The 24220-nt window shown below is 40.6% G+C and overlaps 1 protein-coding gene across 1 annotated transcript; it reads left to right on the top strand.

Moving 5' to 3' along the window:
- The first annotated feature begins 965 nt into the window (after nucleotides 1–965).
- On the top strand, nucleotides 966–23712 carry NOC3L (NOC3 like DNA replication regulator). The gene is made up of 21 exons (XM_083364308.1): nucleotides 966–1041; nucleotides 3069–3273; nucleotides 4483–4612; nucleotides 5034–5191; nucleotides 5287–5352; nucleotides 6658–6785; nucleotides 8818–8979; nucleotides 10066–10159; nucleotides 11565–11740; nucleotides 11825–11953; nucleotides 12637–12768; nucleotides 14981–15061; nucleotides 15941–16041; nucleotides 16486–16558; nucleotides 16931–16994; nucleotides 18148–18219; nucleotides 18587–18768; nucleotides 20430–20558; nucleotides 21609–21706; nucleotides 22886–22970; nucleotides 23076–23712. Exons 1-21 carry the CDS (start codon nucleotides 1033–1035, stop codon nucleotides 23205–23207), a joined length of 2406 nt encoding a protein of 801 aa, XP_083220434.1. The 5' UTR covers nucleotides 966–1032; the 3' UTR covers nucleotides 23208–23712.
- The last annotated feature ends 508 nt before the right edge of the window (nucleotides 23713–24220 follow it).

The following is a 24220-nucleotide window of genomic DNA, read 5'->3' as shown; positions in this document are numbered from 1 at the left end:
TTTTTTTCTCTTTGATTTTCTCTCTTGTGAGATTGGCCTCCAGAAAAGGGCTGAAGGAGATGGCACTCCAGGTCTATTCTGATTGCTCGTTGCCTTGGAAGAGTGAGGAAGATTCTCAGGGATGACTCACACCCTGGACAGTATCTCTTTACTCTCCTACCATCCGGTAGGAGATATAGGAATATAGCCAGCCGTACCAACAGGCTGAAAAATAGCTTTTATCCGTGGGCTGTTAGGCTCCTTCCGGTGCGGGTTAAAGACCCATTTATTCGAACAAGCTGGCCTGGCCTGATGGGGAGTTAACTTAGGGTTTTAATATTTGTATATTCTTACTGTTTTATTTTGGGCAATAATTTAATTCTTTTTTTAACTTTTGTATTTTTGTATTTTTATTATATGCCCTGTTCACCGCCCTGAGTCCTTCGGGAGAAGGGCGGTATAAAAATTTAATAAACTATAAACTATAAATGGGACGTAATCTTATGCAGAATTGACTTGGGAGGCCGGTGTGTGGTGTAGTTGGTTCACATAGTGTGGTGGGATGGAGGGTTTGTTGTCACTGTGTGTTGGGGGGAGAGAGCAGGGGGGGGGGGAAGACTCAGATAATCTCAATGTACACATGTTGTACTTTGACAATAAAGGTTTATTTATTATTATTGATTGATTGATTGATTGATTGATTGAGGACTTTTCCTCCTTCATTTTTATATTTCGATTGCCACGCCACGATCCCAAAGCAGGAGTTGAGACCGGGATGTGAAGAGCCAATGGCTTCTCGGGCCCCCAGCTTTCCACCCCAGGGACTCGGCTGAGCAATCAACTGCAACGCTGCTCCTGGACCGACTCCCGCCGCTCGTCGCTCCCGGTTTCTTCTCAAGCTTCGGATCCTCCTCTCCGGAAGAGGGCGCTGTGGGCAGGGCGGCATTTCCGGCCTGATTAGCGCCAAGATCCCACTTCCGCTGCTTCTCGCGTGCCTGAAGCGAAGGGCTGAGAGAAGCGAGGCGCAGGGGTTTGCCCTGCTTGGCAGCCGCTATGAAGCCGGTAAGAGTACGAGGACTCGCTGCCGGGATAAATAGCGTGGCTTGCGCTCAGTTGGAGAGTCGGGGGAAGCGGCTAGGCCGTGACAGTGGGGGCCTAGCCCTAAGAGCCAAGTTCTCGGGGGTTTAAGTCAGGGGTAGGCAACCTCGGCTCTTTTATGACTCGTGGACTTCAACTCCCAGAATTCCTGAGCCAGCCTGGCTGGCTCAGGAATTCTGGGAGTTGAAGTCCACGAGTCATAAAAGAGCCGAGGTTGCCTACCCCTGGTTTAAGTAAAGCGCCCTGCTTGCTTAGCTGGACTTCCCTTCCCAGGAGCGCTGGACTTCCATTCCCAGAATCCTTAGAGGGCCTGCAGACGCAACGATTTATGGGAATGAGAGTCCAGCGCGCTTTGAGGGCACAAGATTAGGGGGGAAAGAAGAATATAGATGGGCTGCTGGGGGCTTGGTTTTAAGCGGGTGTACACGTTGGATAGGAAGATATTTTCTAACGATGGTTGAGGGGGTGTGTCTTTTTGGGGGGGGGAATGTAGAGGGAGGTGTGAATAATAGGAATTCTGATGGAACCTGGGTGGGATGCATTAAAAATATAGAACTCCTTTTCTTGCTTTTATCAGTTAAAGTGACCTGCTTCGAAAATATTAAATGGGTATTTTGTTAAAAAAAAATAACTACAGGATAAACATGGACAGGGCAGTGTTTGTCAACCTTAAGGTAAAGGTAAAGGTTCCCCCGCACATGCGTGCTAGTCGTTTCCGACTCTAGGGGCCGGTGCTCATCTCCGTTTCAAAGCCGAAGAGCCAGCGCTTGTCCGAGGACGTCTCCGTGGTCATGTGGCCTGCATGACTGGATGCCAAAGGCGCACGGAACGCTGTTACCTTCCCACCGTAGTGGTCCCTATTTTTCTAGTTGCATTTTTTACGGGCTTTCGAACTGCTAGGTTGGCAGAAGCTGGGACGAGTAACAGGCGCTCACTCTGTAACGCGGCACTCGGGATTTGACCCACCAAACTGCCGACCTTCTGATCGACCAGCTCAGCGTCCTAACCCACTGAGCCACCGCGTCCCTCCTTGTCAACCTTAGCAACTTTAAAATGTGCGGACTTCATCTCCCAGAATTCTCCAGGCAGCCATTCCCTGTGCTGGCTGGGGAATTCTGGAAGATGAGGTCCACACATCTTGAAAGTTGCCAAGGTTGACAAACACTGGGATGTGGTGTTTGCTACACAGGCAGGTGATTTTATTTCATTGCCACAAAAGTGTCCTTATGCGTGCCAGTGCTGAAAAACCTTGGGGGAACACTCACAAGTTAACCTCATATTTTACTTTTTAAGGTAATAAAAGGGAATAATTTTTGTATGCACGATGAATACTCGTAAGTGCGGCTGATTAATTCAATGTAATCTTAATTCAACAGTCAAATTTAGCCCAGCCCGCATTTTATTCCACTTACTTATAGAGTGCAACCTTCGTCACTCTAAGACCAAGGGTAAATTTCAATTCAAAAAGAGTTTAATAACCCTGTGTCAATAGAACATTTTTAAAATAGTACATTGCAGAATCCTCTATAGGAGATAGTCTCCAAAACGTACAACAGAAAGTTGGAAATAAAATTTACCTTTTTTTTCCTTCACAGTTTTTTCCTTTCTTTTCACCTATATTGGATAATTGCACTACTAAAATTTATTTCTAGTGTAATATTAACTTAGTGTTGCTATTGAATTGATCTTATTGTTTCAAAAACTCTGTGCCAATGTGTTGCAGTGAATAAGATGTCAGCCTAGGGACTGGTTCAGGTTCACCCATAGCCATAGAAGCAGTGAGGAACTCTACAGAGTTATCTTTGGGAGACTCAGATATAGAAGAGCTGAATATGCTGCCTTGAGTACATGGAGAAAAAGCAAGATAGAAATCTTAACAAACAATTGGTTATTGTACATACTCCTTAATTTTTCAAGACTTGAGTTAAAATATATAAGAAAGGAACAGATCGGTTCAAAAAGCATACTAATTTGATCTTTATTGCCTCCAGAGGAGAAATAAAAAAAGAGTTCCAAGTTTTCGAAAGATATTGAAAACAAGTAAAATAAAACTTGAAAACAAGTTAAAAAACAAGCAGCTCAAACAGCAAAGTGCTGTCAAGAAATACCGAAAAGAACAAAGGAAACTCAGACTAGCTGTAAAAGATGCTGTATCTCGGAGGCCGGTGCCTTTGGAAGATCACAAAAAACCTCCAAGTAAGATGTGTGTGTGTGTGTGTGTATGTGTGTGTGTGTGTGAGCGAGCTATAGAGATATTGTTAAATGTCACTATATTATTGACTCTGAGGATTGTTTAATAAGATTGTTGATTAACATAGGAGTGGGCTATTTGCAGGCTGTTTGATCCCTAGAAGCTTTTATGTCACCTACAGAGAGGAAACTTGAGGGCGCCTCTGTAGGTGACATGAAAGCTTCTAGGGATCAAATAATGTGCAAATAGCACTTTTCTATCCCAAAAGTGCTCTTCAGTTCAGGACTGAAGAAGCCTTTTAGATGAGAACGAAAGATTTTCAAGGAAAAAAAAAGTAAGAAAGTTCAGTTTCCTTTTGGAAAAGCATCTTTGGGGACAATCATGACCTGGATGATTGAGAATCTCCACAGACATTTAGCTCTTAACTTGATATCTTAATAGGATCTTAGTATAGATCACAGGTCTGCAACCCGCGGCTCCGGAGCCGCATGCGGCTCTTTCAGCCGTCTCCTGCGGCTCCCAGTCCACTGCCATGTGCAGTCCAAAAAAAAAGTGGGACTAAAAAAGTTCAACCAATCAATTCAAATATTCAGGGTAGGTGCATATCTCACCTTGGCTCCACTCTTCAGTCAAACCCTGTTCTGCGTATGCGCGCATGTACGCACATGTGCACATATTTTTTGCGGCTCCCAGTTTTTCCTTTTGTGAGGGAACCGGTTCTGAGTGGCTCTTTCACTGTTTCAGGTTGCTGACCCCTGGTATAGATTATTAAAGAGAAAGCCCTGCTTCTCTAAAGCAGGGGTGTCAAACTGGCAGCCCAGATGTGTAACGCGCAGGCCACGCCCACCCCGGCTCTGCAAAGGCAAAAAGCATGGCGATACATCACAATACGTCATGTGACACGATCAATTTTGACATCCGTGCTCTAGAGGATGGTAGCTTGAAGAAAATTATCCAAATCAAAGTAGAATAGATCAAGTTTAATTGTGTCTGGGATAATTGTGCTTTATAGATTTAACAACATGCGAATGCGACATAAAAAAGAATATTATTGATACTTATTTCTCATTTTCCTGTAAAACATGAGTCTTATTGTTGAATTATTTATTCATGATCTCAGGGAAGTATACAAATGGAAAATCAATATATTTTCATGTAGCAGACTTACATATGCCTATTTCTGTATCTGATTTTTTTTTCACTTGTCTCAACAGAGAGGATGCAGAAAGAGGAAGAGGAAGAAGAAGAAGCACTCCCTCTAGATATGATGGATGAAGATGATCTGAAATTAATGGAAGAGTTTGCTCAAACGGCATCTTTTATAACAAGGGACCTGTCTTCCAAGTGGGTGCTGGCAAATCCAAAACTTTGAACTATAGAAAACCTTTCAATAATTTCTTCTTTATCAAACTTTCATTTCACATTCTCCGATGTAAACTAGGTCTAAAATGCAACTAATGTTTTCTGTGTTGATCTTTCAAATTCAGCTCTCGAGGGTTAAAGAGCTTGACCATATTTTGCTTTTGCGTAGTTAATGTCTGAAATAACAGAAAATATTAGGAAATGTCAGTGAAGCATTAAGTATAATAATTGCATAGTCATCATGAATAAAATCACAGAATTTGGCAAAGCTGCCACTGACGGGGCCCTTAGCCGTCTTAATGTTTAACGGTAGCATCATGTAGATGGTCCTTCCTAGTCAAATTAATGACCCGAGTAGTTTTAATAGATAAAAAATGGTTTATATGTGAATTTTATTCTGTAGTGAACCAGTTCACGCCAAGAAACGCAAGAATGAAAGTGTGATTGAGAAATATGAGAAGATGCCAAGACGCCTGCAGTCTGAGCCTGAAAAGGAACTGATCCATCTGCTTCCAATCAAAGATAAGCGTGGAATTATTCCACAGACCATAGAAAAGCCAGGTCAGATACAACTAGGATGGCTTTGCAAACTCTCAGTAATAAAATGTGAAATCTTAGGGTTTGTTTTTTTAAAAAGGGCATGCTCTTTCTTGCAGTTATAAGTATTGAAGAGGAAACAGAAGAGAAAGAAGAAGTAGTTGAAGAAAAAGAAGTGACAGAAGGTAATTAAGAGTTGGAAAATAATAATTTGAACAGTTAAAGTATAGATTCTCCCCCCGCCCCCAAATTGCTATTAATATTACTGGAACAGTAGTACAGGTAATCCTTCACTTATGACCACAATTAAAACTTCTGTTGCTAGGTGAGACATATGTTAAGTGAATTTTACCACTTTTTACGACCTTTCTTTTTAAGAATCACTGCAGTTCTTAAGTTAGTAACCTGGTTGTTAAGTGAATCTGGCTTCCCCATTGGCTTTGCTTGTCAGAAGGTTGCAAAAGGTGATCACATGACCCTGGGACACTGCCGCTGTCATAAATATGAGCTGCCAAGCGTCTGGATTTTAATCACGTGACCATGGGGATGTTGCCATGGTCATAAGTCACTTTTTTTTAGTGCCGTCGTAACTTTGAACAGTCACTAAATGAATTGTAAGTCGGGGACCACTGGTATAAGCAGTTTAATTGATATTTCTTGGGAAGAAAGCTAAACACAGCTAGTCCTTGCTTAACAACAACAATTGGAACCAGCGACTCTCTCCCAGGGATCATGGTTATAAGGCTTGACATCACGTGACTTGTGCCAATAGCATTTGCAGCAGTTCTGGTTACTTCATTAAGCAAATGCTGCATAGTCATTTAGCACAACGTCACACGATCCCACTTGCCACCTCCTGCCAGCCTTCCCACTGTTTTCTATTAGAAGCTGGCAGTGAAGCCCACACGCAACAACCACATACCCGTGAGATGATCTGATCATCATCATCGCAAGCTGGTTGCCCAGCACCTGGATTGCAATCATGTGACCACTGTAATGGGTGCAACTATGAGAACTGGTTGTAAGTCTCCTTGTTCAGCACCATCGTAATTTCAAGGGTCACTGAACAAATTGTCATTCAGTGAGGACTACCTGTAGCTGGACTTTAGACCAAGCAATAGACTACTGTTAAACTGCTCCAAATGTCAGGCCAGATCTGATGACAGAATTAATGCTGTTTTCAAAATGAGGCAGATATCTGAGCTGTTGTTTGAAAGTAGGTATGATGCAAAAAAAAGTCTAATCATTCCCCCAATATAAGGCTACAAGTTTATCTTTACTAGAAGCACTGAGCCAGGGTTGCAACATTCCAGAAAATCATAAGATGGAAGCAGAGAGATCAAAAAGTTCTAAATAATAATCCTTAGATTAACAGTTCGATAACAGAATGTTTCTTCCAAAGCTATCTCTGCCATTTCTGAGTTAAATGTTTCCACACTGGCACACTTGCATGTGTTTTTTAAACAGTGAATTGCTGTCTTTATTACCAGCCCTTGAAGACCCTTTATCTGGTCTTACCGTTGAAGAACTATTAGTTCATCGGAAAAAAAAGCTACAGGAGAAGAAGATGCAAATAGCTGCTTTAGCATCTGCAATTTTGTCCGATCCAGAAAATAATGTAAGTAACCCTGGTTTTGGATATTCGAGGTAAGAGAATGTGAAAAAAAAGTTAAAATAATGGACAGCTCAAAGTTAAGGCAGAGAAATTGGGTCTTCAGTGATTTATATTCAGTTTTCCATGCTGTCGTCCATGTGCCCATTCATCTAAAAAGGACAGTGCTCTTTGTCTAAAGCAGGGATGTCTGACCTAGGCAATTTTAAGACCTGTGGACTTCAACTCATTTATGAGCTCTGGAATTCTGGGAGTTGAAGTCCACACATCTTAAAAGTGCCAGGGTTGGACACCCCTGCTCAAAGAGTATTCATGATCTTATTCAGGGGTGTCAAACTGCCGGCCCGTGGGCCAGACGTGTCTTCTGGAAGCCACGCCCACCCCATTGCCGGCAATGGCGAAACAGTCCCGATACGTCTTGTGACGTCGCGAGTTTAACATGTCTGATCTTATTCTTGGTCACACTTGCACATTTTAAATTAATCCCATTAATTTTGATTACAAATTATTTATTTTTTATTTTATTTATTTTTTAATTCCATTTATATCCCGCCCTTCTCCGAAGACTCAGGGCGGCTTACAAGCTTAGCAGTAGCCTTCATTCTATGTATATGCCTGCTTGTTAGGGCTTTCACCCCCCCCCCCAAGCGGCATTATTACAAGGTCAGCTTAATTGCCCCCAACAATCTGGGTCCTCATTTTACCTCCCTCGGAAGGATGGAAGGCTGAGTCAACCTTGAGCCTGGTGGGATGGGAACCTGCACTAATTGCAGGCAGCTGGTGTTACTTAAGGAGGCATTAGCCCACTGCTCCACCAAGGCTCTTTAAACATTTTTTTTAAAAAAAAATTCTGTCCTCTTTTCAAAAGTTGTTTAATAGAAAATGAAATCTTTTTAGCTATCAATCAGTGATTTAAAAAAAACCTTTATAGCGAGAAATTTAGAACCGGTGAGCAGAGTTGAAAGATTCTGGGGAATTTTTAGAGAGAAGATTGTATGACAGAAAATTATTCCCACCTACTTGTCTGAAATGCCATCTGGAATATAGTAAGGTAGGAATAGACATGAAGATTTCATTTTATTGTGGACATATAATTACTGTAGGGTTAACCATCTATCTCTTCCTCCCAGGTACTGCAGTTCAGGGGTAAATATAGGTTTCCCAATCACATAACTTCTAAAAGACTTGAATTGGCTAATGTGAAAATGTCATGAAGTTAAAAGTGATACCCTGAAAATTGCATGTTGCTCAGTTCCAAGCCTCTTTTTTTGTTCTGTTCTTACTTTGGTAGAAAAATTCCTTTCTAATTTGGAAAATGGGTAAAATTTAAAAACGCTAATTTTTAAGATACAGTGTATGTGAAAAGCAGCATTTTCATGTAAAAAGCTCAATGTTGCTAAAATTATACCTATGTGAGTTAACTGGAACAGTGCTAGTTCTTTCCCTAATCTGGATTTTATCGTTTTTATCCACTTTCAGTCTGAAAAGACAAATATCAGAGATGACAGGAGTAGTAACAAAAATACCTTGAAATGTTTGGGTTGGTAGAGTTGGTGATGGGATCCCCAAACTTAGCATAAAATGGAATTTCTTATTTTTAATAACAGCATATCTGAACACTTACACTTTAGCTCAGGGGTGTCAAACTCAATTTCATTGAGGGCCGCATCAGCGTTGAGGTTGCCCTCAAGGGGCCGGGTGGGTGTGGCCTGGGTGGGCGTGGCCTACTGGGTGGGCGTGGCTAGAGTGCATATGGCCTACTGGGTGGGCATGGCCAGCTCTACATCGTTCGCATCAAGGGTGCCTATGAGGGCCTGGGCAGGGGTGGGACAGATCTGAGGGTCTCTGGCAGAAGAAAGGTCTCTGGGCCAGGGCCAAGGCAGTGGGGGCCGTTACCTCACTTTTTCCAGGATGGCTTCAGGGGCCACATGAAACCACTTCATGGGCCAGATCCAGCCCCCGGGCCTTATGTTTGACATGTCTGCTTTAGCTTATATAGTGACAGATATGTACTCAAAGGTATGTCATTTTTGAGCAGATAAGGAAACTGAAAGAGCTGCGTGCAATGTTGATGGAACAAGATCCCAACGTGGCTGTAATTGTGCGAAAATTGGTGATGATTTCTTTGATGGAGCTCTTCAAAGATATTACTCCATCCTACAAAATCAGGCCTTTGACTGAAAAAGAGAAAAACACAAAGGTGAGGCTACACAATGACAAGGACTTAATATTAAAGCTGGAAAGATGTAAAAAAATGCGTTGGGGGAGCTATATCAAGATTTTGTTAGAAGTTTAAGTTTATTATATTTGCAATTTGTTTGCAATTTGGGTTTTAATAGTCACTTGAATTATTATATCTTGATCTTAGTATCAGCGCTCATCCCTGTTGATTTATTGAAAGAAAGTCAATTTAAATGTTTGTCAAATGATTTAAATGTTTGTTAAATGGTTGCATAATTTCCTAGTGAATAAGAACCTGGAGCTCTACAGATAGTCCTCAACTTAAAATCACAATTCAGCCCTAAAGTATCTGTTGTTAAGTGAGACATTTGTTAAGTGAGTTTACGACCTTTCCTGCCACAGTTGTTAAGTGAATCACTGCAGTTGTTAAATTAGTAACGCGGTTGTTAAGTGAATCTGGCTTCGCCATTGATTTTGCTTGTCAAACAGTTGTAAAAGGTGATCACATGACCTTGGGACACAGCAACGGTCTTAAGTATGAACCGGTTGCCATGCATCTGAATTTTGATCCCATGATCATGGGGATGCTACAAAGGTCGTAAGTGTGAAAAATGGTCATAGGTCACTTTTTCAGTCCCGTTGTAACTTTGAACAGTCACTAAATGAATTGTTGTAAGTTGAGGACTACCTGTACTTATTGATGAAAATGGAATTTAAATTAAATCCTGATTTTTTTTAGAATTTGCCCAATGAGTTAGCTACTTGACATAGAAATTGTACTGTAGGATGCTCTTACAATAAATGGATTTAAGCTCAGAATTTTTTTTACTGGAACTTTTCAAGTTGTACAACATGTGAGAAAAAGGGAATCTAGTTGCTAAGTTTCAGGGATCTCTTCAGCATAGAATTCAGTATTTTTAATACTAATGTTTTATATTTGGTATAGTTCCAGTGAAATAAATGCTTTCCTGAAATCTTGTCCATGAATTCCTTCAGACTTGTGCATCACACTGAGTAGAATACCTACTCCTGAGTCATGTTTTTGAAATGTAAATGATTGAGTGTTACATGGCAAGATATTTTTACGTTTCCTTTTTATCTGTAGGTTAAAAAAGAAACTCAGAAATTGAGAGAATTTGAAGAAGGCCTTGTGAGTCAATACAAGTTTTATTTAGAAAATCTGGAACAATGTATAAAAGGTATATAACTTGCAGGATGGATCGAGATACAAATAAATGTGTATTTTTAATAGAAAGTCTAGTTAGCATACCAATTCTTATAAAAGATTAGTCACCCTTTCTGTAAATTGAAAACCATAATGTTTAATTGAGACTAATTTTAGAATCTTTGCCTATGTGTTCCTGATTGTATTCTATTTTTAGTCTGTCACTTCTTTTTCTCCATTTCAAGCCTTGGTTTTATTGAGGATTTTACTGTCAAATATACATAACTCAGAAGACTATAATAATAACGTACAGGTTAATTTACATTCAAGATTTAAATCTGTTTTGCATTTCTGATATCTGTGAAGAAAATAAAAAAAAGGAGTAAAATATTCGGTAGCTTCAGGAATGGTCTCGGCTTTGATTTTAAGTTAATGCAAATTAGATATAAGAAAAAAATATATTCTTACCATTACATGAAAAGCCACAGACCTTTTCTGATCTTTTGCTGTATGCTGTTAGTGACTATAATTGGGACTGGCAACCTGGTTGTGAACAAAGTGGTTGCTAAGTGAAACATCACAGTTTTACAATGTCACTTCAGCCGTTCTCCATTTTACAAGCCTGTGAAGGCCATTATTGCAATGACTGGTCACAAAATAACTTTTTCATCACCACTGAAGGATCACCAAAAAAAAGGCAGTGGCTAATAGCTTGCAGCTTCCGCTTTTTGCTAAGAATTTACTAAAATCAATAGTGGGATTTGTGAAAATCAGCAATACAATAAGACTGCGAGCAAAGGGTCTGTGTGTGCGTGTATATACAGTATGTACACAGACAGGCTGAGGAAAGGTTTCAAAGTAGTCTCACAAACCCTTCAAGATGATGCAGCTGCTTTAATGCTCAGAGGTGAAAACACTTTGCCAATCACTTCAAATTTTTTGCACAGCCATAATTTTCCTCACTTAGCCCCTGTTTTGTGTGTGTGTGTGTGTGTATAGCAGGGGTCCTCAAATGTGGCAACTTTAAGACTTGTGGACTTCAACTCTCAGAATTCCTCAACCTGCCCTGGCTGGCTGAGGAATTCTGGGAGTTGAAGTCCACAAGTCTTAAAGTTGCCAAGTTTGAAGACCCCTGGTGTATAGGTTTGGTGGTGTTAGAAAGTCTCAGTATTTACACTTAAGAAACTTACTCAATTGAAAGAACTAAAATGTTTCAAGCAAATTTTGAAGATTAATAATTTTAACAGCAAAAGCTCAGTCATTTCAATATTTCAGTTAGTTCCTCTCAGGAGAATATCATCCAGCGATGGAGTTCAGCGCCTGATTTTCAGGCATTCTTCCCCTCTGCATTACAAACTATTCCATTCAGATTTTGAAATCATACTATCAGTAACGAAGGAATCTGCAAATATTAAAGCTTTGCATAACATTTCCTTTAGACTGGAAGCAGAGGAAGCTGAAGAAAAGTAACGTGATTTCAATGAAGGCCTACAGAGGCCTTGCCGAAATTGCCGTGAAGTGCCTTTGTGAACTCCTGGTGGCCCTGCCTCACTTTAACTTCCACAATAACATCATTGTACTAGTGGTACCGCTTATGAACGATGCTTCAAAAAAGGTAACTGCCTGCTCGGCTTAATTTTATACGAAACATGTTGATTTCCAAAGCTAATCCTCCAAACTGGGATTTTAAACCTCACAGATTTCTGAACTGTGTTGTGATGCGGTAAGAAGCCTCTTCAAGCAAGATAAGTTAGGTGTTGCTTCACTTGGTGTGGTGAAGGTCATTTCTGGCCTGGTGAAAAGTCGGAATTACGACGTCAGACCTGAGGTGAGTTTGTTGCTATGTTCCATTTGTTCATTTTTGAGAAAGCATTGATGGATTTCCCCTGTTTCTATTGAAGTAGCGTCAAATCTTCAGTGCTTTGATTGAAGCTTTGCATATATTTATTTCTGTCCTTCATGAACTATTGGCATTAATGACAGCTGGGAACCTCTATCTCATGGGTGTCCAAGCTTGACAACTTTTATAAGACTTGTGGACTTCCAACTCCCAGAATTCATTTTTTTTTGTAAAGTCTTGACTCAGTTCCATAATTTGGACCGGAATTTTGGTCATCAGGTGATGCAGACATTAAGCAAGTCATCATGTGACTAGACCCAACTTTACAGCCATTGTTTACTGTGGCCATTAAGTAAATCATGTGGTCATTAAATGAACCACAGTTAAGTGAATCTGGCTTCCCTCATTGACTTTGATTGTCAGAAGCCAACTGAGGTCCCAAATCATGTGACTGCAAGATGCTGCGTCTGTCGTAAATGTGAGCTAGTTGCCAAGTGCGCAAATTGCAGTCATATGAGCGTGACAGTGGTATAATCATAATTTTGAGGGCAGGTCATAAGTCACTTTTTTGGCATGTCATAACTTTGAACTATTATTAAACAAACTATTATTAAATTGTGGACTTCCTGTACACTTTTAATGACAAATAAATGCATGTGGATTATATTTAGGTTTTAATGGCACTACTTCATCTCAGAATTAAAGAAGTGGAAGTCAAAAAAGATGCAGAAGACATTACACCAAAGAAAAAAATCATGACCTACAAAGACAAAAGGAAAAATCTATCCAGAATGCAAAGAAAGGTATTTTTTTGGTACAGTGAGCAAAAATGTGAGGTAGAATTTGTAAATAATAATATGTCCTGGATTCAGAGCCAAGTTCCACTGGGGACCAAGGACAGAGTGGCTGCTGAGGGAGAAGATTGGGCGTGTTTACATGTACCATAATTGTTTGAAACATGTTTTGGGTCACACTGCTCAGGGGACGCGGTGGCTCAGTGGGTTAGGAGCTGAGCTTGTTGATCAGAAGGTCGGCAGTTTGGCAGGTCGAATCCCGAGTGCCGCGTAACAGAGTGAGCGCCTGTTACTCGTCCCAGCTTCTGCCAACCTAGCAGTTTGAAAGCACGTAAAAATGCAAGTAGGAAAATAGGGACCACTACGGTGGGAAGGTAACAGCGTTCTGTGCGCCTTTGGCGTCTAGTCATGCCGGCCACATGACCACGGAGATGTCTTCGGACAAGCGCTGGCTCTTCAGCTTTGAAACGGAGAGGAGCACTGGCCTCTAGAGTTGGAAATGACTAGGACGCATGTGCGGGGGAACCTTTACCTATATATACTGCTGAAAAAAATAAAGGGAACACAAGATAAGACATCCTACTATTAAATACAGTACATTGTGTTGTTTTAGTGTTCCCTTTATATATATATATATATATATATATATATATATATATATGTTTTCTATATATATATTCTTGTATACTTTTGATGGATTTTTTAAAAAAACTACCCAAACTTATAATATTGAGGAAACGTCAATATTGTAAATTCTCTGTGGGGATTCTCCAGATCAGGAGTGGGTAGAAAGTAGATCCAATTCTACTGGTGCTTGGAAAAGCTCAGCAAGGGATTCTGATTCTCAGTTGTTCAAGATTATAAGCAGAAAATGCACACACACACACACACACACACACACACACACACACACAGAGAGAGAGAGAGAGAGAGAGAGAGAGAGAGACCCAAACAATTAAAGCATGTGTCTAAAGTTAAATGGAGGCACCATGGGTATGTTTGGTACTAAAACCTCAAACAAGTAAGAATTATTTCATGTGCCTAACAACTTGACGCCTACGGGGAATGTGCAGCCTCAAGCACTTCCTTCCGCCATGTCTATGAATCACGACAGAAGGGAAGCCTGTCAGATATTTGGGGAGTAATCCAGTAACTTATTTGTTTATTTATTTACATTGATACCCATTCAGTTTTAGAAGCTTGGCTGGGTAACATTCAAGTACAACTTCATCAGAAAACAATAATAGTCATATGGATAAAACTGTCATAATGCAACCCAACAAATTAAAAAAAAATATCAGTGAGAGTTAGAGCCCTGGTGGTGCAGTGGTAAGAATGCAGTACTGCAGGCTGCCTCTGCTGCCTCCTGTCTGCCAGCAGTTTGGCAGTTCGATCCACACTGGCTCAAGGTTGACTCAGCCTTCCATCCTTCTGAGGTCAGTAAAATGAGGACTCAGATTGTTGGGGGCAACACGCTGACTCTGCAAACCGCTTAGAGAGGGCTGTAAAGCGATATATAAGTTTAATTGCTATTGTTAAATGCGAGATATAGACACTCCCATCTGTGCACCTCTGGCCCAGGGCTAGTGACAACCATTGTATTCCTGACTCTCTCTCTCTCTCTCTCTCTCTCTCTCTCTCTCTCTGTGTGTGTGTGTGTGTGTGTGTGTGTGTGAGAGAGAGAGAGAGAGAGGAGAGAGAATATTGAGAGGAAAATTTGGCTGACTTAGTGATGGAGGAATTCAGGTGTTATTATGTTTAGGAAAAAATGCCATTGCAGATTGGAAGTTCACGGATTCAAAATTATTTTTGTTCCAGTTGCCAGAATCTGGTTATCTTCTAAATCAGGGGTGTCAAACTCAATTTCATTGAGGGCCGCATCAGCATTACGGTTGCCCTCAGGGGGCCCAGTGGGTGTGACCTGGATGGGCGTGGCCTACTAGGTGGGCATGGCTAGAGTGCATATGACCTACTGGGTGGGCGTGGTCAGCTCTACATCGTTCACATCAAGGGTGCCTATGGGGGCCTGGGCAGGAGTGGGACAGATCTGAGGGTCTCTGGCAGGAGAAGGGTCTCTGGGCCAGGGCCAAGGCAGTGGGGGCCGTTCCCTCACTGTTTCCAGGATGGCTTCATGGGCCACATGAAACCGCTTCGCGGGCCGGATCTGGCCCCCGGGCCTTGTGTTTGACATGTCTGTTCTAAATCATTTGTTCCTTTTCAGTGGAAGAAAGCAGAAGAAAAACTGGAGCGAGAACTGTTGGAAGCTGAAGCCTCTGAAAATACAGAGAAAAAATTGAAACTGGTAACTACATTCTTCATACACTTTACGTTTGGGTGTGTGTGTGTCCTTTTGTATTGCACATGAAGTAGGACTGGATTAGGCAAAATATTTCTTCCAAACTCATTTTCGTCTGTGGCTCATCAGAAATAGAGGATTCAATTAGACGTGGGAGCCACGTATAGAGACTTGAAGCCTGATATTATACGCAGCAGTCCTTGCTTAATGACCCCAATTGGGGCCAGCAACTTTGTCACTGAGTATTGTGGTCACTAAGCGGAAAATCATGTGACCATGACAGGCTTGCCACATCGCTTCTCATTCAGTCATTATGCGAATCACTGCAGTCATTAAGCAAGACATCACATGACAACAATTTGCTATTTTAGTTCTGCATTTTCTGTTAATTCTGCTTGTTGGAAGCCAGTGGTAAAATGTCTAAATGGTGAGTACATGACCATTGGACACTGCAGTGGTGATAAATGTGAAAACTGCTCACAAAACTGTTGAATGGTCACTAAATGAAACGGTCAATAAACAGGGCTACCTATAGTAAATGGGTTCATATCTCATTGTAGCATTGGTATTCTTCAGAAGTTTAGCGAAACCAAGTATACAGTAATAGACAGTTACTTATGTTTGAGCTTATAAACAGCTTTTTATTTACGGTACTAATGTGATTACATTAATAGAGGTTGTGTCATAGCTACAATTGCTGTTAACTCAGAATGGTATAAAGCTATAATGTTTCTAATTATAATTGGACAGTTTATTGAAAAGCCAGGGATTTTTTTAACAGCAATTTACGATTAATAGCTTCTAAATTGATGCACGAAGAACAAAATATCTGATTAAAATGAAATCATTTAGGTTCGTGTATCATTTTATGCCTTTTCATTGTAGCATACAGAAACGTTGGATGTCGTATTTTTGACTTATTTCCGAATCTTGAAAAAAGCCCAGAAATCTCCTCTTGTGCCTGCTGTGCTGGAAGGTCTTGCAAAGTAAGTATTTCAGAATACTGTAATTCTGAGATTTCTTTTTTTAAAAAAATTAAAATAAAAAGAAATCTAGGGACTACATGCTAAGATATATGCTTACATTATAAAAATATCATCAGTCATTTACAACATTCTTTAAAATTAAATAGCATGACATAAAAAACAACATTTGAAATATTTAGTTGACTAATAGTTCTGTAGCTACTTTATGTTTTATCTTTTGTTATCAATATGAATTTTGGGGGTTTTCAAAATTCCTCCTAGTGAGTGAAATGGAGCCTTTGTTCCTTGCCATGTGCAATTATTTAGGAATGAAAGCAATGCTACAAAAACAGGACTAAGGGGCAGTCTTAAGATTTGACCTCTCCAAATTAAATACAATAGAAACAAACAACATCTGAGTTTTGTGAATGAATCCTGCCTAAAAATCACGTTTCTTTCATTTAGATTTGCCCATCTCATAAACTTGGAATTTTTTGATGATCTTCTGATGGTCCTCCATTCCCTTATTGTGTCTGGGGTAGGTTTACTGCTGTCTGATTAAACGAGCAGCCTTCATTCTGTGTCAGAAGGAACCTGCAGTCTGCCGCTTGCCATAGCCTGGGTGGGCCCACATTTGCTTTATAAGATTCAGATTCTCTCTTAACTGCTGCAGCTGTAAGAAGGCAAAACCAGTATTCAGAGCAGGATTTTCTCTTCTTTCAACTCAAAGTGAAAAAACGCTCAGGGCGGGGTTAGACATAGGAACATTGTGCTTTCTTATGCTTGTGGATGGACAGTTACATAAATGGGAATGGAAAGGAAATGCCTGCAGTTTGGCTGTAAGAGTCCCCACCTCCCACCCCTCAGCTGTGGTCATAGAGCCCTTACAATTCACCTTTGGCCTTTTCAGGTGTTAAACCATAGAGAGAGCCTGCACTGTATCCTCTCAGCGTTTCACATTTTGTCTGGGCAAGGTAAGGGATTTGATTTCATATTGGCTCTTATGATCAACTTGAAGTGATACAATTCCGTAGTTCAGCCTGAGACATTATAGAGTTGTTAATTTTGTGTCAGAAGTCTCTTTTAAGACAGTTTGTAAGAAGACAACAAGGAGACTGTTTTCATCTGAAACTAAGCTAGGGTCTGATTTTGTTGCCTAATTTCCCCCCCCTTATCTGCTTTTACATTTGTAACTAAAACAATTTAGCAACAACTCGACCAATTTCCAAGATTTGCATTTACAGGAACTCCTCAGTTATAAGTACCGTAATTGGACAGTTGTAAGCGGAACAGCTTGCCTTCAGAAATTGTGGGTGCTCCATTGCTGGAGGAGATTTTAAAGAAGAGACTAGACAGTCACTTGTCTGAAATGGTATAGGTCAGGGGTAGGCAACCTTGGCTCTTTTATGACTCGTGGACTTCAACTCCCAGAATTCCTGAGCCAGCATGGACTTCAACTCCCAGAATTCCTGAGCCAGCATGGCTGGCCTAGGAATTCTGGGAGTTGAAGTTTACGAGTCATAAAAGAGCCAAGGTTGCCTACCCCTGGTATAGGTTCTCCTGCTTGAGCAGGGGGCTGGATTAGAAGACCTCAAAGGTCCCTCCCAGCTCTATTCTATTCTAATTTTGGGACAGGCAACTGTGTCATTAAGTGGCATGGTTGTAAATCAACATATCACATAACTTTGCCAACTTTACACTGGTAGTTCAGGTTGTGGTTAGCCAAATCACACATAGTCATTAAGCACAACTTCACGTTGCTGCAATTTGCGACTTCCTGCAAGTTTCCCCATTGACCTTGTTGGAACCCTGCAGTAAAAATAACAAATGGCATTCACGTGACTGTCGTAATTGCACCCCAATTGCCAAGCACCCAAATTGTGATCACATGATTACAGGGACACTGTGGCAGCCATAACTACAGGGACCCATCATAAGCTCCCCTCAATCATTGGCATCATAACTTCAAATAATTGAGTGGTCAGTAAATGATGACAACCTGTATATCAAAAAGAAATCAATTCTCATAGAAGGTAAGGCTTTTAATGTGAGGACTGGAGAAACCAAATGCATCACTGGATTTTCAGAAATAAAAACCTACTTCTTAACTCGAATTATTTTCAATAGGTGATGTCCTTAATATTGATCCCTTGAAGTTCTACACTCATCTTTACAAGACATTATTTAAAATACACGCAGGTAATTCCTGATTTCAGTGGATTGAATACAGCATAGAATATTATCTGAATATATAGGAATGGATGCTTTCTAACTACCCAGGTTTGTTTCACTGAATGTCCTCTAATATTTAAAGCTGAATGACGTTTGAATGATGTCTTTGAGTGACATCTGCCCCTTTTATAGCAGATGGCTTGGGAGTCTCAGTAGCTTTGAGACATTACTGCAGCTCATCAACAAAGAAACTAAATCTCGATGTAAATCCACATGGGATTCTACAGGGCGCCGTCTTTAGCCAAGTGATCCTTAACTGACTAAAGAGAGGGTAGTAGAACTGTGGCTTTTCAATTCTGGGGGCTATTATTGAGGGTTTCGTTTTGTGTTCAAGGAGCTACAAATGAAGATGCAGCAATAGTGTTACAGTGTCTGGATATAATGCTCACCAAGCGTAGGAAACAGGTGACCCAGCAGAGGGCGCTTGCTTTCATTAAGCGTCTTTCCACCATGGCACTCCAGGTCCTTCCGAACTCCAGTATTGGCATCTTGGCAACCAACAGAACATTAATGCATGTAAGTTTGTAGTAGCATATAGTTATGGGTACAATGCAACATGCTGTTGCATCCACTTTCTTGCCAGGAGGCACAATCTCATTATTAGGAGCCATGGTGGTGCAGTGGTTAGAATGCAGCATTGCAGGCTAGTTCAGCTAATTCACTGCCAAGAGTTCGATCCTGACCGGCTCAAGGTTGACTCAGCCTTCCATCCTTCCGAGGTTGGTAAAATGAGGAGCCAGATTGTTGGGGGCAATAGGCTGACTCTGTAAAACGCTTAGAGAAGGCTGCAAAGGACTCTGAAGCTGTATATGGGTTTAAGTGCTATTGCTGTTGTGTTGTTCTCCCTGCTTCCTTATTTATGTCTTCAGTTTTTTTTTAAATCTGGGTAACTGTACACCTTAAGTATTAATTATATCTAATGTAAATGTGTAGAGAAAATACGCTCATTGGATCACTCTCTTATTTAAGGAAGCAGACCATATCTTCCCAGTGAAGAAAATATATATTTATTTTATTTATTTATTAGATTTATTTAGCCACCCATGTCATCAAAAAGTGATATATGAACATGCAGTGGCTTTTATAATGCTGACGCCTCCAGAAATTATGAAATGAGGAACTTGAAAATCAGTCTGCTGATGATAGTCAACATTCAGCCCATGAGCTCCTTTTCACTGGATTACACACCATCTGAAGAGATTTAGGGAGGAGAGCATAGGCTGAATAAGAATGCACACATGAAATCCCTAGGAGACAACAGAGGTTTTAATGAAGGTGGTAGTCTAATCTTGGAGTTAGCATTCTTTTATTCTTTCCTTTAGCAGCAAGTTGCATAGGGGCTGGGGGGGCGGTGTTATTGCTTTTGACTATTTTTTACATTAGGTTTTTATCCTTGGAAGCTGCCCAGGGTCATTGAGAGTGAGTTGGGTGGACATATAAATTTTCTTAAACAAATAAAACATGGAAGCAGTATACCATCCGCTGTTGCTCCTGGAAGATTGTGTCTCTTACCTTCTTAGGCTGAGGTCTGCCTTCTGGGGCTGCTGTAACAAAATGCCACCCTCAGTATTATATTCTCAGCTCAGGTAACTATTGTAATGCAGTAAGTGTTAGATGGGATTGCAGCAAGGAGAAAAATGAGAGTATATTGATTCTTGGAAGACAAAATACTATACCAGTTATAAACCGAGTTTGGTATATTTTAATAGCTGCAGTTGATAGATGGTGGTTCTGCTTTAAATTGCCCTTGTAATTTCACGTGTTCTTATTGGTTGCGTCTTCATAGGTGCTCAATGTTTTGTATTAATAAGATATAAATAAATAACCCTGCAATGTACAAAATAACTAGTCTTTATGAGGTAGAAAAATCTATTTCGATAGCTAACGTACTGTAGACAGACCGGGGATATCCAATCTTGACAACTTTAATGACCTGTGGACTTCAACTCCCAGAATTCATGGCTGGCTGGGGAATTCTGGGAGTTGAAGTCCACAAGTCTTAAAGTTGCCAAGGTTGGATAGTCTCGCTGTGGACCATATGTACAATAGAGATTCTGTATAAGAATTAAGTACTCACTTGGGGGAGAAATTATTTTATTCTTTGAGATGAACATGGCATCTTGTGACTTTTTTATGGGACTCTTTTTCTCCCCCCCCCCCAACAAACTTCATTGCAGATTTTCCCCAAAACGGACCTTCTTTTAGACAATGAATCGCAGGGGAGTGGGGTTTATCTGCCCGAATTGGATCAGCCAGAATACTGTAATGCTCAGAACTCAGCCCTCTGGGAGTTGCATTCCCTCTCGGTGAGAACCACAAAGGCTTACATTTTTTAGTTTTGTTCTTGATTTCTACTGTAGTAATCCTGTTTTCTTTGAAGAGTTTTCTTTTCTTCCCAAGTTAGAACGTCTAGGAATGAGTTTAGGAATTTTGTGTACTACTTTCAACCTGTAATAGGAATTACTCATGTAATAATGTTTTTTTAAGTTTTCATAATCCTGATTAATTTACATACATTTTTACTCCATTCCATCAGTCTTTTTTTAAATTAAAACTTTCCTGGTTGCTTTGTTATTTTTCAACAACTGCCTGTTTTCAGATTACCTCGGCCAGGTAATTTATTTAGGCTGAACGGTGGTTTATGATTACCTAGCCTTAGTGTTTTAATCAGTTGCTTTTAATCGTTAAATAATGTTTATGAGCAACAAAGATGATCAGGGGACTGGAGGCTAAAACATATAAGGAACGGTTGCTGGATTTGGGAATTTCTAGTCCAGGGGTAGGCAACCTTGGCTCTTTTATGACTCGTGGACTTCAAATCCCAGAATTCCTGAGCCAGCATGGCTGGCTCAGGAATTCTGGGATTTGAAGTCCACGAGTCATAAAAGAGCCAAGGTTGCCTACCCCTGGTCTAGTCTAATGAAGAGAAGGACGAGGGGTGACATGATAGCAGTGTTCCAGTATCTCAGGGGCTGCCACAAAGAAGAGGGAGTCAAGCTGTTCTCCAAAGCAGGACAAGAAGCAACGGATGGAAACTAGTCAAGGAGAGAAGCAACCTAGAACTAAGGAGAAACTTCCTGACAGTTAGAACAATTAACCAGTGGAACAACCTGCCTCCAGAAGTGGTCAATGCTCCAACACTGGAAGTTTTTAAGAAGAGACTGGACAGCCATTTGTCTGAAATGGTATAGGGTTTCCTGCCTGAGCAAGGGGTTGGAGTAGATGACCTCCAAGGTCCCTTCCAACTTTATTATTGTTGTTATTATTAACTCTTCAGAGAAATAAATCGGGGTAAGTGCACTGATAACAAGAAAATGTGAAGCGTCTCAGTCTGCTGTGACTTCTCCTGTTTTCAGAGACACTATCATCCAGTTGTTCAGAAATTCGCAGCTCATCTTTTGGCAGGAGCTCCAGCTGAGGGATCAGAAGCTCTCGGGCACGAGCTTGGCCGGAGGTGAGAGAACATTCTGTGCTGTGTCCACAAACAAGCCAGCATCACTTTTATCATCAAAAGATATTCAGTGATATACTACCGGTATCTCTAGTCCTGCAGGTTTTATGTGGCTGTTGTGACCAATGGCTGATCGTCAAAAGATGTGCTTTCTATATTAATTTCAAGAAGAAAATAACATTTTAATTCATCCTTACTCTTAATGGGAAATAAAAGAGTTTCAGAAATTACCTTGTATCTCAGTACCCAGAATTGTATTTCTGCAGTTATCTGAAGGCCAATTGTTCCTTCTGGTTTAAGTCTAGAGAACTCTGTAGATTTCTGGCCTAGATTTTTTTTATTATTAAGGCCTATTATTGCTTTGTTTTTTTTCAAAAGTTCTTGAATTTTAGGATAATGTTTGGAAATAATGGAAATTATATATTGCTATGTATCATAGAAGGGACGCGGTGGCTCAGTGGGTTAGGACGCTGAGCTTGTCGATCAGAAGGTCGGCAGTTTGGCGGGTCGAATCCCGAGTGCCGCGTAGCAGAGTGAGCGCCTGTTACTCGTCCCAGCTTCTGCCAACCCAGCAGTTCGAAAGCACATAAAAATGCAAGTAGAAAAATAGGGACCACTGCGGTGGGAAGGTAACAGCGTTCCATGCGCCTTTGGTGTCTAGTCATGCCGGCCACATGACCACGGAGACGTCCTCGGACAAGCGCTGGCTCTTCGGCTTTGAAACGGAGATGAGCACCGGCCCCTAGAGTCGGAAACGACTAGCACGCATGTGCAGGGGAACCTTTACCTTTACCTATGTATCATAGATAAGGGACGCAGTGGCTCAGTGGGTTAGGACGCTGAGCTTGTCAATCAGAAGGTCGGCAGTTTGGCGGGTCGAATCCCGAGTGCCGCGTAACAGAGTGAGCGCCTGTTACTCGTCCCAGCTTCTGCCAACCTAGCAGTTCAAAAGCACATAAAAATGCAAGTAGAAAAATAGGGACCACTACAGTGGGAAGGTAACAGCGTTCCGTGCGCCTTTGGCGTCTAGTCATGCTAGCCACATGACCACGGAGACATCCTTGGACAAGCGCTGGCTCTTCGGCTTTGAAACGGAGATGAGCACCAGCCCCTAGAGTTGGAAACGACTAGCACTTGTGTGCGGGGGAACCTTTACCTTTACCTTTACCTTATGTATCATAGGTCACCTACTGAACTTTTTGAGGCCTACAGTATGAAAGATACGACTTTTGATCCTTCTATTCCATCAGTTGCATGTAGGAAAAAGGTACTTCTTCACAAATTTGTTTCTTAAAATATGGAACATTAATTACCATAAGGTTTATAACTCTTTACTTTCAATTTTTAATGATTGTATGCTTCTTTGTTTCAGGGTAAATTTTTACAAGGAGATTTATTTCTGAATGAGGATGTGACTAAATTGGTTAAGCTTCATCTTGAAAAGCCTGGTTTACATGTACCCCTGGATTTTGCTGAAGACATAAAGAAATTTCCAGCATCATAACTATATTGCAAGCTAATTTAGCCTGTTTGAAAATACCGAACCTATGAAAAAGTGATTTGTTCCATCGAACCCTAATTTTTCACAATACAGAAGCATGATAGAAGAGTGCTTTTGTAATTCCTAGAATATTTGAGGTAAATTCTTTAAAAATTCAGAAATGGTGACTTCACACTGATGGCTAAAGTTAAGAATATCTAATTTATTCAAACTTGCATTTGTAAAAACCAATTGTATAGTATTCTCAGTGCAAAATAATGCCTTTTTCCGTAAGTGTATAAACATGGTTGACTCCTAGAATTTTTTAGTTATAAATACAGAAATTTCTTTTTTTTAAAAAATGACTGGACTAATTTGTTCTAACTCATAATTTTAGTGGTATAAGCAGAATTTGAACAGATGTTTAAAAAACAAAAATGTAAAGTTTTCCACTCTCTTACACACTATATTCATTTTTTTCATCATTGCATTCATTTAGATAGATGCATATCATCTGTTGAGATGGTGGCAGGGGAAGTATTTATGAAATAAAGTATTATCTGGCCAAATACTTGATTTGGCACAAGGCATAGTCAAACATAGTATTCATGTGTCGGGATACGTTGACAGTATTCAAAGCACATTTTGGGCAACTTCAGAACAGACAAGTCTTTGCATCCACTGAATATATCTGCCCAATGCCTGACTGTGAAGAATTAAACCATCCACTTTGAGATGGTTTGCAGACCTGTTTCCTATAAGCATGTACCCATCAAAAAAAATGAAATACGGACAAACCCTTAGTTAGGTTTTGCATGTTAGCGACTGGAACAATCCCATGCTTTCCCTAAAACAAACAAAATATAATCCATAAAGAGAAACACAGCCATGGTTTCCAAAAATGAAAACATTTCCTCGGATAGCCCCCAGGAAGTATGCCGAGGCTTGCCAACCTTACTTGCTTTATCTATAGCCACTCTCTTAAGAACATTCAGTGGGTGCATCAAAGCACCTGTTCTCTATTAACCTGGGAAAAA

This window comes from Vipera ursinii, assembly GCF_947247035.1.
Source record: "Vipera ursinii genome assembly, chromosome: 5".
NCBI lineage: Eukaryota > Metazoa > Chordata > Lepidosauria > Squamata > Viperidae > Vipera > Vipera ursinii.
Note: the sequence above shows the minus strand (reverse complement) of the source record. Positions and strands in the feature narration are given on the sequence as shown.